We start from the raw sequence: 14,551 nt of genomic DNA, 5'->3' as shown, positions 1-14,551 counted from the left end.
GAAGGAGAAGGAGGAGAAGGAGGAAGAGGAGGAAGAATAGGAGGAGGAGGAGGAGAAGAAGGAGGAGGAGGAGGAGAACTCTTGTTCTTGTCCTTGTCCTTCTTCTTCTTGTTCTTCTTGTTCTTCTTGTTCTTCTTGTTCTTCTTGTTCTTCTTGTTCTTCTTGTTCTTCTTGTTCTTCTTGTTCTTCTTGTTCTTCTTGTTCTTCTTGTTCTTCTTGTTCTTCTTGTTCTTCTTGTTCTTCTTGTTCTTCTTGTTCTTCTTGTTCTTCTTGTTCTTCTTGTTCTTCTTGTTCTTCTTGTTCATCTTCTTGTTCTTGTTCTTCTTGTTCTTGTTCTTGTTCTTTTGTTCTTCTTCTTCTTCTTCTTCTTCTTCTCCTCCTTTTCCTTCTCCTTCTCCTTCACCCACTCCCTCTCCTTCCTCTTCCTCTCCTTCCTCTTCCTCCTCTCCTTCCTCTTCTTCCTCCTCCTCCTCCTCTTCCTCTTCCACTTCCTCTTCTTCTTCTTCACCTTAGTTTTGGGGGAGTAAAATAGGGAAAAATAATCTGCCTACCAGGTATTCATCTGGTTAGCGTCCTTCGTCTGGTCAGCTTCAGCACATTATTTTGGAACAAACTTCCAGCAGATGTGGTTGGTAAATCCACACGAACTGAATTTAAACATGTCTCGGATAAACATAGATCCATCCTAAGGTAAAATACAGGAAACTAGATGGACGACGAGGTATTTTTCTGACATCAATCTTCTATGTTTCTATCTTCTATCCCCTGGTTAGGGCTTTAAAAAAACCTTATTTGGAGAGAGCAACAATGAAAAAGCTTGCAAGTCAGTAAGAACTGGGAACATTGTTAGCATCTAGTTAGGGCTGGGAAGAAACATATTGAGAGCAAGTTGCAATGTAAAAAAAGCCTTCAAAGACTTAGGGCTGGAAAAACATTTTTGGAGAGAGTAACAATGGAAGAGCCTGCAAGATAAAAGCCAGGAAGATCGTTAGCACCTACTTAGGGCTGGGGAAAAAAAAGCTTTGAAGAAAGCTACATTCAGAGTATAAGACGCACCCAACTTTTCAGCTTCTTTTAGGGAGGAAAGAAGTGTGTCTTATACTCCGAAAAATACAGGTAAATGTCAGAAGTAAAGTTGGGAGGATGAGGCAGTGAATTGAGGCAGGGGGACCAAACACGAAAGCTTCCTTTTGTAATGTGGTCTTTGTTTGTGGCCTGTTTTTAAAAAAGTGTGTGTGTGTGTGTGTGTGTGTGTTTCGGTGTGTTGTTTTTCATTTTATCCAGGCTGGTCTGCCTGCTGGGAAAAAGCTGAAAGTCAAAATAACCCACACAGAAAGTCCCAAAGTTACCATCTCGTCTTCTGCCAGCTCCCTCACAACCTCCATCGAAGCTTCTTTTGTGGATGCTAAAAAGGGCAACCAGATCCTCTCCATCAAAATGGTAAAAATCTTCCTTTTTTCCTCTTTGGCCATGTTCTGTCGGGCTCTCTGGTAGAATCCTCCCAAAAATGCACAGATACAATTTCAGACACACACATGTTTGAAAATTCAAAACAATGTTCTTTATAATGAAAATTCACTTAACCTAAGCCCTCTTTTGGTATAGCAAAGAGCCCTTGTCTCCAAACAACCTGGTAATTTGTACAAGTCCCTTATCAGTTCTGAGATACTTAGCTTGCAGCTGTGAGGCAATTCACAGTCCTTCTTCGTTCACAAAGTGAAACACACTTTGCTCTGGTTTAGTTTCAAAGCGGGGAAAAATCAGCACACAAAAGGTCAAAGTCAGCAAAGCAGTCACGAAACACAAAGATCAGATAATCCTCCACAATGGCCAAACCCACAGGCTGCTCTTTATAGCAGCCTCACTAATGACCACAGCCCCACACAACCACAGGTGGCCTCATTTTCTTTGATAATAATCTCTCAGTTGTTGCTGCCTATGCATCGCTCTCCACATGCGTGGCTGTATCATTAACTCTTGTTCTGAATCCAAGGAGGAGCTAGATAATTGATCTCCTTCTGAGCTGTCTGCCCCACTCTCGTCCTCCCTGTCACTCATGTCTTCTTGGTCAGAGGAGCCTTCATCAGCTGATTCCCCCCGGGGGCAAAACAGGCCTGCAGCATGTGGATGTCTCCCCCACATCCACAGTCCTTAGGGCAGGAGCTGGGCCAGAGCTAACCACAACAGGCCAGAGACCAAAAGTCTTTTTTAAATATAAAAATAAATTTTTATTTATAAACATATATACATATAACACACAAAACAAAGACATTTAAAAACATTGGGCGTTTGTGTATCAAATCTGTGTAACAATTCTTACTGTGCTCAAATTATATTACACACCTATTTTGACATATTTATTATAGACCAGTTTTAAAACAATAGTCTTACTTTATATAACTAATCTCATATCTATTTTTCCGTTAACCCATTTATCACCAAGAAATAGCTCTCTTTTGTTATTAATTAAATGTACGCTTGTTACTTTATCCTTTTTTCCCAACCAGCAATAGAACATACCCCAACATTTATTTAATTCCAACTCTTCCTTATTTTTTATTTCCACTGTTATTTTATTCATCTCTGCATATGCTATTATTTTCTCTATTATATCTTGAATACTGTGTCAAGTTCTGGAGATCTCACCTACAATAAGATATGGATAAAATTCAACGGGTCCAAAGATGGGCTACAAGAATGGTGGAAGGTCTTAAGCATAAAACGTGTCAGGAAAGACTTCATGGACTCAATCTGTATAGTCTGGAGGACAGAAGGGAAAGGGGGGATGTGATAAAACATTTAAATAGGTTAAAGGGTTAAATAAGGTCCAGGGGGAAAGTGTTTTAATAGGAAAGTGAAACCCAAGAACAAGGGGGCACAATCTGAGGTTAGTTGGGGGAACGATCAGAAGCAACGTGAGAAAATATTATTTCACTGAAAGAGTAGTAGATCCTTGGAACAAACTTCCAGCAGACGTGGTTGGTAAATCCACAGTAACTGAATTTAATCATGCCTGGGATAAACATAGATCCATCCTGAGATAAAATACAGGAAATAGTATAAGGGCAGACTAGATGGACCAGGAAGTCTTTTTCTGCCGTCAATCTTCTATGTTTCTATGTTTCCTCAGACCAAAAGTCTTAAGACCCGTTTCAGGGCATCCTCACCTTCCCAAAATCATCTTTACAAATGATGAAACTCTGGTTCAGCCAGAGAAAAGGCAGGGATGGTGGCATTCCCAGTTGGGAAAGCATCCAGATTTGCGGAACATCTCCATCAAGACTGCATGACGCAGACTTTTGGATGCCTACATAGATAATTAGGGAGAATCTATTTAATTGCCAAAAAAGCCAACCCATTTTACGGCTGCATTAACAGAGGGAGAGAATGAAGATCACGTGAAGTGTTAATGCCACTTTATAAGGCCTTGGTGAGGCCACACTTGGAATACGGCATTCAGTTTTGGTCATCACGATGCAAAAAGGATGTTGAGACTCTAGAAAAAGTGCAGAGAAGAGCAACAAAGATGATCAGGGGATTGGAGGCTGAAATATATGAAGAACAGTTACAGGAATTGGACATGTCTACTTTAGGAAGGAGAAGAAGGAAGGGAGGAAGAGGGGAAGGTGAGACTGAGGGAAAGAAGAAGAAAGGAAGATGAGGAGGAAAGAAGGAAGAAGGGAAGGTGAAAGGGAGGGAGGAAGAAAGAAAGGTAAGTGAGACTGAGGGAGGGAAGAAGAAAGGTAAGTGAGACTGAGGGAGGGAAGAAGAAAGGAAGGAAGAGAATAAGAAGGGAAGGTGAGAAGGAAGGAGGGAAGGGAGGGAAGGAGGAAGGAAGAGGAAGGAAGAAAGAAAAGAAAAGAAAGAAAGAAAGAAAGATCTTGTCAAACCTAAGAGGTAATCTGTTCTCTTCTTATTTCTCTTTTCAACTCTAGAAACACAAATGTCGTATCACTTTTGCCATCAAACAGGAACACCTGACCATCTCTCTGAAAAAAGGAGCTTGCAGGTATGAATATTCTTGCTCCAAAGAGCCAAGTGGAAGGAGGGGGCCTTGGGGGCCAAGAGCCAGGGTGGCACAGTAGTTAGAATGCAGCAACCAGGCTACTTCATCTAACTGGTAGCTGTAGTTCAGTGGTTCAAATCTCACTAACGGCTCCAGGTTGACTCAGCCTTCCGTCCTTACGAGGTGGGTCAAACGAGGACCCAGATTGTTATTGCTATTCCTTCCTCCCTCCCTCCCTCCCTCCCTCCCTCCCTTCCTTCTTTCCTTCCTGGGTCAAATGAGGAACCAGATTGTTGGGGGCAAGAGGCTGATTCTGTAAACCGCTTAGAGAGGGCTGGAAAAGCACTACAAAGTGGGATATAAGTCAAAATGCTATTGCTATTCCTTCCCTCCCTCCCTCCCCTCCTCTTCTCCCCTCCTCTCTCCTCTCCTTTCCCCTCCCCTCCTCTCCCCCTTTTCTCATCTTCTTCATCTTTTGGGGAATCAATAGGACCACCCAATCATTCATGGGAACTTTCTGTGTTTTGAAAGCCAACAAGGGATCTGCAGGCGTTTGTCAAAAGGTCCAGCTGTTGGCAGGTCAATTCCCCAGAGCTTTGCTCCCTTCATGCCATTTTGTCTGCCTCCTTGGCTTTTTTAGATCCTGATTTGCCAGCCTCTCTGGAATCAAATCCATTGCTGGTTTGACAGCAGATGAGAAAAGATAGCAAGGCCCCTCCGAGGTGAACAGGGTGAAATTGCCTCTAAAAATATTTATTTCTCTCCTCTCTTCCTTCTTCTCTTTACAGGACAGTGGAGGTTTCTTCCCCAGCTGGAGATGTAAGGTTCAAACTTACATTCTTAAATTCTGGATGTGTGTGTGTGTTACTGTGTTCAGTTCTGGAGACCTCACCTACAAAAAGATATTGACAAAATTGAATGGGTCCAAAGACGGGCTACAAGAATGGTGGAAGGTCTTAAGCATAAAACGTATCAGGAAAGACTTCATGGACTAAATCTGTATAGTCTGGAGGACAGAAGGAAAAGGGGGGACATGATCGAAAAATTTAAATATATTAAAGGGTTAAATAAGGTCCAGGAGGGAAGTGTTTTTAATAGGAAAGTGAACACAAGAACAAGGGGGCACAATCTGAGCTTAGTTGGGGGGAAGATCAGAAGCAACGTGAGAAAATATCATTTGACTGAAAGAGTAGTAGATTCTTGGAACAAACTTCCAGCAGACCTGATTGGTCAATGCAAAGTCTCTGAATTTAAACATGCCAGGATAGACATAGATCCATCCTAAGATAACATACAGGAAATAGTACAAGGGCAGACTAGATGGACCAGGAGGTCTATTTCTGCCGTCCATTTTCTAGGTTTCTAGGTTTCTATGAAAACACAGCTGTATCCACAGACTATAGGTCAATGACGGTGAACCTTTTTTGGTTCACGTGCCAAAACAGTGTGTGTGTGTGTGTGTGTTAGTGCATATGCCCCCACCTATTCCTCCCCCATACATATGCGCACCCCCTATGCTTTCCCCTTTGCATGTGCATAATCCCACCCACCATCCCTGCATGCCTCACTAGAGGCCTCACTGAAGCCTGGGAGAGTGAAAAAAACCCAGCCAAACTGGAAGTTCGGAAAAGCAGACTTCCGTTTTGCTGGTTCTGCTATTTTTGCACTCCGGAGCCTTCCGAGAAGCGTCTTGAAACCTCTGGAGTGTGAAAAACAGCACAACGGAAGTCCGTTTTTGGCCTTGGGAAAGGCTGTTTCACCCTTCGGAGGCTTCAGGGAAGCTTCCTGAAGCCCCGGAGTGCAAAAAAAAATGCCTAACAGCCAAACTGGACGTTCAGAAAAATGGACTTCCAGTTTGCTGGTTGTGCTATTTTTTGCACTCCAGGGCTTCAGGAAGCTTCCCTGTAGCCTCCGAAGGGTGAAACGGCCTTTCCCAAGCCAAAAATCAGCTGGCTAGCACGCATATGTGCACTGGAGGTGATATAGGGCATCACCTCGCGTGGCCTCCAATATGACTCTGGGTGCCACCTGTTCACACATGCCATAGGCTCACCATCACTGCTCTAGGTAGTCCTTGATTTCAAACGATTTGTTTAGTGACCATTCAATGTTAAACTGGTTTATGGTCATTTCCCCCAGTTAACGACGGTTGACGCATCCCCATGTTCGCGTAGTCAAAATTCAGAGGCTTGGCAATGGGTTCATATTTATGACAGTTGTAGTGTCCCTGGGTCGCATGATCCCCTTTTGTGATCTTCTGACAAACGTAGTCAATGGGAAAGCCAAAACTCACTTAAGAACCAGGTTACTAACGTCAACTGCAGTGATTCACGTAACAACAGAGGCCAGAAAGGTCATAGTGTGATCATCACCACTCTAACTTAGTCCATCTATCTGATTGCTGGTCCTTTCCCTTCCTCTCCTCTCCTCTCCACCTTCCCCCTTCCCTTCTGCCTTCCCCATCATACGTCCCTTCCCTTTTGTTTCCTTCCCCTCCCCTCCCTTTCTTTTCCTTTCCTTTCCTCCTTTCTTTCCTTCTTTCCTTTCCTCTCCTCTCCTCTCCTTTCCTTTCCTCTCCACCTTCCCCCTTCCCTTCCCCCTTCCCCCATCACACTTACCTTCCCTTCTCTTTCCTTTCTTTTCTTTCCTTTCCTCCTTCCTTCCTTCCTTTCCTTTCCTCTCCTCTCCTTCCTCTCCTTCCCTTTCCTTCCCTTTCCTTTCTTTTCCTCCTTCCTTTCCTTCTTTTCTTCTTTCCTTTCCTTTCCTTTCCTCTCCTTCCTTTCCTTCCCTTTCCTTCCATTTCCTTTCTTTTCCTCCTTCCTTTCCTTCTTTTCTTCTTTCCTTTCCTTTCCTTTCCTCTCCTCTTCCCCTTCCCCCTTCCTTTCCCCCATCGTACTTCCCTTCCCACCTGTCCCAGCATTACTGACATCTCCAGGAAACTGGGTCTCCGCAATGATTGATTGATTTTCTTTGGTTGTGGGGAGAAGAGAACATAGTCTCTACTTCCGTCCTACTTCCATCTACTTCCTCTCCAAGTCTTCGGACAGGGGCGGCATACAAATCTAATTAATAATAATAATAATAATAATAATAATAATAATAATAATAATAATAATAATAGTACCCCCACGGGTCTTGGGCATTTCCTAGAGCAAGTTCTCTTGCTCCAAATTTGACTTGTTCCTTCTCACTGTTGTAGGTAACAGGAGCATCAAAATACACGGAAAGTGTCATGGATAGTTGGGTGCAACATGCCACGAGTAAGTTTTGGTCTTTGGAGGTCAAGCTTTGGTAGCTCCCCAGGGTGGGATAAATATTAAGAAGTTAGGTTTATTGGATTTATATGCCGCCCCTCTCCGCAAACTCGGGGCGGCATATAAATAAGTATCATCTCCTCCTCAGTAAAACCAGCAATTAAGTCTCACTGCAGTATATTTTATCTTTTTATATTTTATTTTATTTATTTTATTTTATTTTATTTTATTTTATTTCATTATTTTATTTTATTTTATTTTATTTTATTTATTTTATTTTTTAATTTATTTATTTATTTATTTATTTTATTTTTTTATTTTTCATTTTATTTTTATTTTGGTCAACTGTAGACAATTGAAGGGTAGAAATAAAGTTTTTGGGGTTTGGGGAAGAAACCCCAAAGTCAGGTAGTGCGTTCCAGGAAGTAGAGCAATTGTTGGTAGATCAATCTGCAGCCTCCTGAGGTTTTGGGAATGTCCAAGGGTCTCGGCTAGAAAAGGAAAATTTTATTTATTTATTTGCTTTGTCAAGTACAACTTGGTGGTATACAAAATATACAAGGACCTTGTAGCAGTTGATTTTATGGGCTATGCTTAGGTCATGTATAAGGCAACGTAATTCTAAGCTTTCTAAACCTAAAGTCTAGTTGCGTAGGGGATTCTGTTGCGAGTGGAGGAGTGAAGGGCTCTTCTGGTAAAGTATCTCTGGACATTTTCTAGAATGTCGATGTCCAAAATGCGGTGGGGGTTCCAGACAGATGAGCTGAATTCAAGGATTGATCTGGTGAAAGTTTTGCATGCTCTGGTTAGTAGCGTGAGATTCCTGGAGCAGAAGCTACATAGGATTAGGTTAGCAACTCTTAATTTTGGCAATGTTGTTGCAGTGGACTTTGACACTGAGGTCATTTGATATTAGTATTCTGAGGTCTTTGATGGAGTGAGGGTTGTCTGTAAAGTCTTGTTTAATCCAATGGCTTTTCTCTCTCTTTCAGGTGTTATGAACAAGAACCAGGTCCCTCTTCCAAGCATCATGAACGTCACCAGCACCACAAGCGATGCTACACTCAGTTTCCATGACGTGAGTAGATGGAACCCCATTATTTTTGCACATGTGGTCTGGAAAACTGCAAAAAAACAAAAAAAGAAAAAAGAACAACAAAGTGGTCCATCCAGGATGAAATGTTGTGATGATTCTTTTATTCTCTGGCCTCTGGCACTACTCCGCAATCACAACGTATACACAAAATGAAACCTTGACAGCCACATTTAGCCTACCCACCACCATTTAAATCAGTGCAAACGGGTGGAGAGTGTAGGGAAAGCGAGTAGGATGCTTGGCTGCATAGCTAGAGGTAGAACAAGAAGGAAGATGGAGATTGTGATCCCGCTATATAGAGCGCTGGTGAGACCCCATTTGGAATAATACTGTGTCCAGTTCTGGAGACGTCACCTACAAAAAGATATTGACAAAATTGAACGGGTCCAAAGACGGGCTACAAGAATGGTGGAAGGTCTTAAGCATAAAACTTATCAGGAAAGATAAGATCTTGTGTTCACTTTCCTATTAAAAACACTTCCCTCCTGAACCCTATCATCTATCTATCTATCTATCTATCTATCTATCTATCTATCTATCTATCTATCTATCTATCTATTTCCAAACAGTAAATGTTTCGATCATGTCCCCCCTTTTCCTTCTGTCCTCCAGACTATACAGATTGAGTCCATGAAGTCTTTCCTGATACATTTTATGCTTAAGACCTTCCACCATTTTTGTAGCCCGTCTTTGGACCCGTTCAATTTTGTCAATATCTTTTTGTAGGTGAGGTCTCCAGAACTGAACACAGTATTCCAAATGTGGTCTCACCAGTGCTCTATATAATGGGATCCCAATCTCCCTCTTTCTGCTTGTTATACCTCTAGCTATGCAGCCAAGCATCCTACTTGCTTTTCCTACCACCCGACCACACTGCTCACCCATTTTGAGACTGTCAGAAATCACGACCCCTAAATCCTTCTCTTCTGAAATTTTTGCTAACACAGAACTGCCAATGCAATACTCAGATTGAGGTTTCCTTTTCCCCAAGTGCATTATTTTACATTTGGAAACATTAAACTGCAGTTTCCATTGCTTTGACCATTTATCTAGTAAAGCTAAATCATTTACCATATTACAACCATTTGATGATCACAACCATTTTTTTCCCTACCGTTTGCAGAACTTTCTGGTTATTGAATCAAACATCCAGCAATATAGCAAAGAGGAGATGGCACGGGAAGTCAAGAAACAGTGCAGCACAATCAAGTTATAAAAAAACTGAAGCCGCGGAGATCTCGCCAATCAACACAATTCTCCCTCCACCCACTTTGCTTATTCAAATTGAATGAAATTGACTGAACTCACACACCAACTGAGAAGATAAAGGCACCAGCTTCCTTGTTAAACGTCTCTTTAATAATTCACTTTTTTTTTTGGTAAAGCCACTTTGAGTTGTGAGTAATGGGGAAGCAGATTGCAAATTGACAGCCATCAATTAATACGTTTAAAAAAAACACCAACCACCCAACCCTTGATTTGGTGCATCCAGGAACTTGGACTTTCCTTTTCTTTCCTTCTTTGCCCTGCTGAAAGGTTTACTCTGCTGTGTCCCACTCTCAATAGTAGCAACTCACTAGGGAATTAGGGCGACTCTGCGTTTATCAAATAAAATATTCCAATTTCTTCTTCTGCATTTCTTGAGTTTGCTTTGGACTCTTATCTGTTGAGGTTCATCAGGATATTAGCAATGGCAATAAGACTTATAAACCTCTTCCTAGGGCTTCCACAGCCCCCTCTAAGTGGTTTACAGACTCAGCCTCTTGCCCCCAACAATCTGGGTCCTCATTTGACCGACCTCCGAAGGAAGGAAGGCTGAGTCAACTTTGAGCCGGTAGTGAGATTTGAACTGCTGAACTACAGTTAACAATCACTGAAGGAGCCCGCAGGATTCCTGCCTCTCCTCTTCTCCCTTCTCTCCTCTTTGCCCCTCCTTCTACCTTGTCCTCCCCTCTCCCCTTCCCTTCCTCCCCTCCCTTCTCATCTTTCCCCCTCATCCTCCCCTCCCTCTCCCCCCTTCTCTTTTCTCATCTTTCACTTCTTCCCCCCCTCCCCTCTTTCCTGCTCTTCCTCCCCTACACCTCCCCTCCCCTTCCCCTCCCCTTCTCTCCTTTCCTCTTTGCCCCTTCTTCTAACCTGTCCTATCCTCCCCTCCCTCTTCCCCCCCTCCCCTCTTTCTTTCTCATCTTTCCCCCTCCTCTTCACCTACCTCTGCCCTTCCCTTCCCCTCCCCTCCTCCTTTCTCATCTTGTCCCCTCCTCTCCTCCCCTCTTCTCTCCTCTTTTCAATTCTTTCCTCCTCTTTTCCCCCTACCTTTCTCCTTCCCTTCCTCTGCTCTTCTCCTCTCTCCTCTTCCTCCTCCCCTCCTCCCTTTCCTTTCCCCTCCCCTCCTCTCCTTTCCTCTTTGCCCCTCTTCCTCCCTTCCTTCTCCTCTTCCTCCCTTCCTTTGGCTCAGCTGCCTCTTTGCCCTGCCAGGTCTCACCCTCTGCAGAAGCCCTTTTCTCAGAGCTGGGTTTGCTCCCGGTTACGTGAACTTGGCTCAGAGCAGATCCCAGATCCTGATAACACGATACGGCTCTGTGTTCACTGTCCCTATTGTGTGTCAGAAGGCACACTGCTTGCGCACTTGCTCCCTCTGCCACTCACAGCCGCTCAGCCTATGTTGTGTGTGGCAGGTCGTGTCTTATGCAACAAGGACAAAGACCACGTGGCCAAGATGATCCCAGTCAACTGGGCGCCACCTGGAAGCTTTGGTGGGTCATCTTGCAGGGGGCTGGAATCCAAGTCAAAGAACCTGCTGATGACAAAACAAGATTCAGATTTCGTATGTCATCACCAGTCGGGTGCTTCCCAAGCACCTAGGACTGTGTGATGTAGCAGCGAATTATGTGATATTGTTATTATTAAATGCAAAGTAACCGAAAGGAGAAAAAATTAAAATAGAAGGGAAAGGATGGGTGGGAGGGAGGGGGGGAAGAAAGGAAGGAAGGAAGGAAGGAAGGAAGAAGAGAGGAAGGAGGGAGGGAATGAAGGGCATTGGAAGGTGTTCTGTCTGGGTCACTCCGGAAGCTATGACCAACCCAAAAAGATAAGCCAGACACACCGGTTGAATCCAAACACAGTTTTATAATGGTAAAAAGCAAAGAACCAACAGAAAATGTCCTTACAAGTCAGGAAAGCACTGGAACTCCAAAAGCAACACGAAAGCAAGTGTTCATACAGAAAAACAGGATCCTTAATGACAAACGAGGCTGTTGCTAACAGACACAAACCTCCCCCAGTCTTCAAGGCTGCTGGGCCACGAGCCAGGAACAAAAACGCTGAGAGAAAATGCAGATAACACCAACACTTTGATAACACTCCACGCCGGAATTGTTCTCATGCCTTATAAACCCTTCCCTGCTAATGAGGACCACACCCAACCCCCTGGTGTTCCTCATTCAACGCTGAAAATATCTCCGCAGTTGATTCCTCCTTTGAGCTATGCGTCTCTGCCGCATACTAACGATAGCTTGTGCGTCATCATCCAGGGACTCCAGGGAATCACAGCTACTTGCTTGAGATAGCCCTCCCCCAGGGCTCCCAGGCCTTGCATCATCTGCACCTTCGTGACTGCTGTCTGCACTGTCTGACTGCCAAGAACTCTCCTCTCCGCTCTCAGCCTCCCCCGGGCATGGAGCCAGCAGAGACGCAGCTGGTCTTTGATCTGGCTCAGGCTGAACCACAACAGAATGGTTCTCTTTACCATTATAAAACTGTGTTTGGATTCAACTGGTGTGTCTGGCTTATCTTTTTGGGTTGGTCATAGCTTCCAGAGTGACCCAGACAGAACAGAAAGGGAAGAAATACATAGTAAAGAGGGACAGGTAAGATGGACGAAGGAAGGGAGGAAGGGAAGGAAGGAAGGAAGAAAAAGAAGAGAGGAAGGAAGGAAGGAACAAAGGAGGGAGGGATAATGGAAAAAGGAAGGAAAGGAAGAAGAAAGGAAGAAAAGGAAGAGAGGAAGGAAGGAACAAAGAAGGGAGGGAAGGAGGGAGGGATAAAAGAAAAAATGGAAGGAAAGGAAGAAGAAAGGAAGGAAAAGAATAAGGGAAGGAAGGAAAAAGGAAGGAGAGAAGGAGAGAGGGATAAAGGAAAAAAGGAAGGAAAGTAAGAAGGGAAGAAAAAGAAGAGAGGAAGGAAAGGAAAAAAGGAGGGAGAAAAGGAAGGAGGAATAAAGGAAAAAAGGAAGGAAAGTAAGAAGAAGGGAAGAAAAAGAAGAGAGGAAGGGGGAAGGAAAGGAAGAAAGGAAGGAAAAAGTAGGGAGAGAAGTAGGGAGAGATAAACGTATAAAGGAAGGAAAGAAAGGAAGAAAAAGAAGAAAGGAAGAAAAAGAAGAGAGGAAGGGAGGGAGGGAGGGTCAGGACATAATCTTGGGATCTATTCTCTGTAACCAAAGTAACCAAAGTAGTAATCTCCTCTCCTCAGCTGATCTCCTGCTCAGCCCCATCCACCTGAACCTTGATGATGATGCTCTTAATGCCCTTGATGTAAGAGCTTGATTGTTCCTTTCCTTAAAAAAAAAAAGGATTTTCTTCAGCTCTGCCAACCATTGTCTGCGAGAAATCAGCCACCCAGCACTCTTACAAAAGAAGTAGACTTACTATCACGTCGGAGAGAAAACTTCCTTTCATTTAAAAAAGAAAAACCCCAAACAGCTCCAGAATTTAAATTTAAAGTCTGTCTGCAGGATTACTATCTTCAGGGGGCTGACGTATTCCTGAATTAAATTTATCTACTCCATTGTTGTCTATGTGGGTCCAAATTTACTCTACAACACCCTTGAAAATGTCCAAAGATACTTCACCAGAAGAGCCCTTCACTCCTCCACTCAAAATAGAATACCCTACGAGACTACACTTACAATCCTGGGCCTAGAAAGTTTAGAACTAAGACGCCTTAAACAAGATCTAAGTATTGCCCACAAGATCATATGCTGCAATGTCCTGCCTGTCGGCTACTACTTCAGCTTCAACCACAACAACACAAGAGCACACAACAGATTTAAACTTAATATTAACCACTCCAAACTTGACTGTAAAAAATATGACTTCAATAACTGAGTTGGAACTCATTACCGGACTTCATAGTGTCATCCCCAAACCCCCAACACTTTACCCTTAGATTATCTACGGTTGACCTATCCAGATTCCTAAGAGGTCAGTAAGGAGCGAGTACAGGTGCACTAGAGTGCCTTCCATCCCCTGTCCTATTGCGCTCCTATATCTCCTATACCTTTCTTCTATTCCTATATCTCTTCTTTTGTTCTTTCATTGATATGTTCTATTACTATACCTTCTTTTCTATTATTTCTTAGGTATATTTTACTATGAGTATCTCCTCTATAACTTTCAATAGCAATAGAAGAGCAATAGAAGAGCAACAAAGAGCATTAGGGGCAGGGGTGGGCTACTGTCCAACCTAGAGCACCATGCCCACAGTGTGGTAGTAAAAATTTTGGTAGCCCTTCACTTATTAGGGGACTGGAGGCTTAAACATATGAAGAATGGTTGCAGGAACTGGGTATGTCTAAGTTTAATGAAAAGAAGGACCAGGGGAGACATTTAAGATTTAATTGAATTTGTATGCCGTCCCTCTCCTGGGACTCGGGGCGGCTCACAACATATACAAAAACACACACACACAATAATAAGCAATCCAGTTAATAATACATTTAAAACAATTCTTTAAAAAATTCTATGATAGCAGTTTTCCAGTATCTCAGGGGTTGCCACAAAGAAGAGGGAGTCAGGCTATTCTCCAAAGCACCTGAGGGTGGAACAAGAAGTAATGGGTGGAAACTAAACAAGGAGTGAAGTAAGATAGAACTAAGGAGAAATTTCTGGTGATGCAACACGAAATACAGCATAGTGATCTTGTCTGCTGTGTTGTATTGTTGAAATAATAACAACAACAACAACAATAACAACAACAACAGAGTTGGAAAGGACCTTGGAGGTCTTCTAGCCCAACCCCCTGCTTAGGCAGGAAACCCTACACTACTTCAAATAGATGGTTATCCAACATCCTCTTTAAAACTTCCAGTGTTGGAGCATTCACAACTTCTGGAGGCAAGCGGTTCCACGGATTAATTGTTCTCAATGTCAGGAAATTCCTCCTTAGTTCTAAGTTGCTTCTCTCCTTGTTTAGTCTCCA

General features: G+C 43.2%; 1 protein-coding gene across 1 annotated transcript in view; it reads left to right on the top strand.

The window, feature by feature from the left end:
- The window catches only part of LOC139163465 (BPI fold-containing family B member 6-like), a 44,229-nt gene extending 34,657 nt beyond the window's left edge, over window positions 1–9,572 (top strand). The window contains exons 10-15 of the mRNA XM_070744264.1: window positions 1,285–1,440; window positions 3,936–4,009; window positions 4,795–4,825; window positions 7,206–7,266; window positions 8,253–8,338; window positions 9,480–9,572. Coding sequence (XP_070600365.1) covers window positions 1,285–1,440; window positions 3,936–4,009; window positions 4,795–4,825; window positions 7,206–7,266; window positions 8,253–8,338; window positions 9,480–9,572 — 501 coding nt within the window. The remainder of the gene's footprint in view (window positions 1–1,284; window positions 1,441–3,935; window positions 4,010–4,794; window positions 4,826–7,205; window positions 7,267–8,252; window positions 8,339–9,479) is intronic.
- Window positions 9,573–14,551: the final 4,979 nt, after the last annotated feature.

The sequence above is a fragment of the Erythrolamprus reginae genome, chromosome 3, assembly GCF_031021105.1.
Source record: "Erythrolamprus reginae isolate rEryReg1 chromosome 3, rEryReg1.hap1, whole genome shotgun sequence".
Classification (NCBI taxonomy): Eukaryota; Metazoa; Chordata; class Lepidosauria; order Squamata; family Dipsadidae; genus Erythrolamprus; species Erythrolamprus reginae.
The sequence above is the reverse complement of the archived record's forward strand: the minus strand, read 5'-3'. Positions and strand labels throughout refer to the sequence as shown.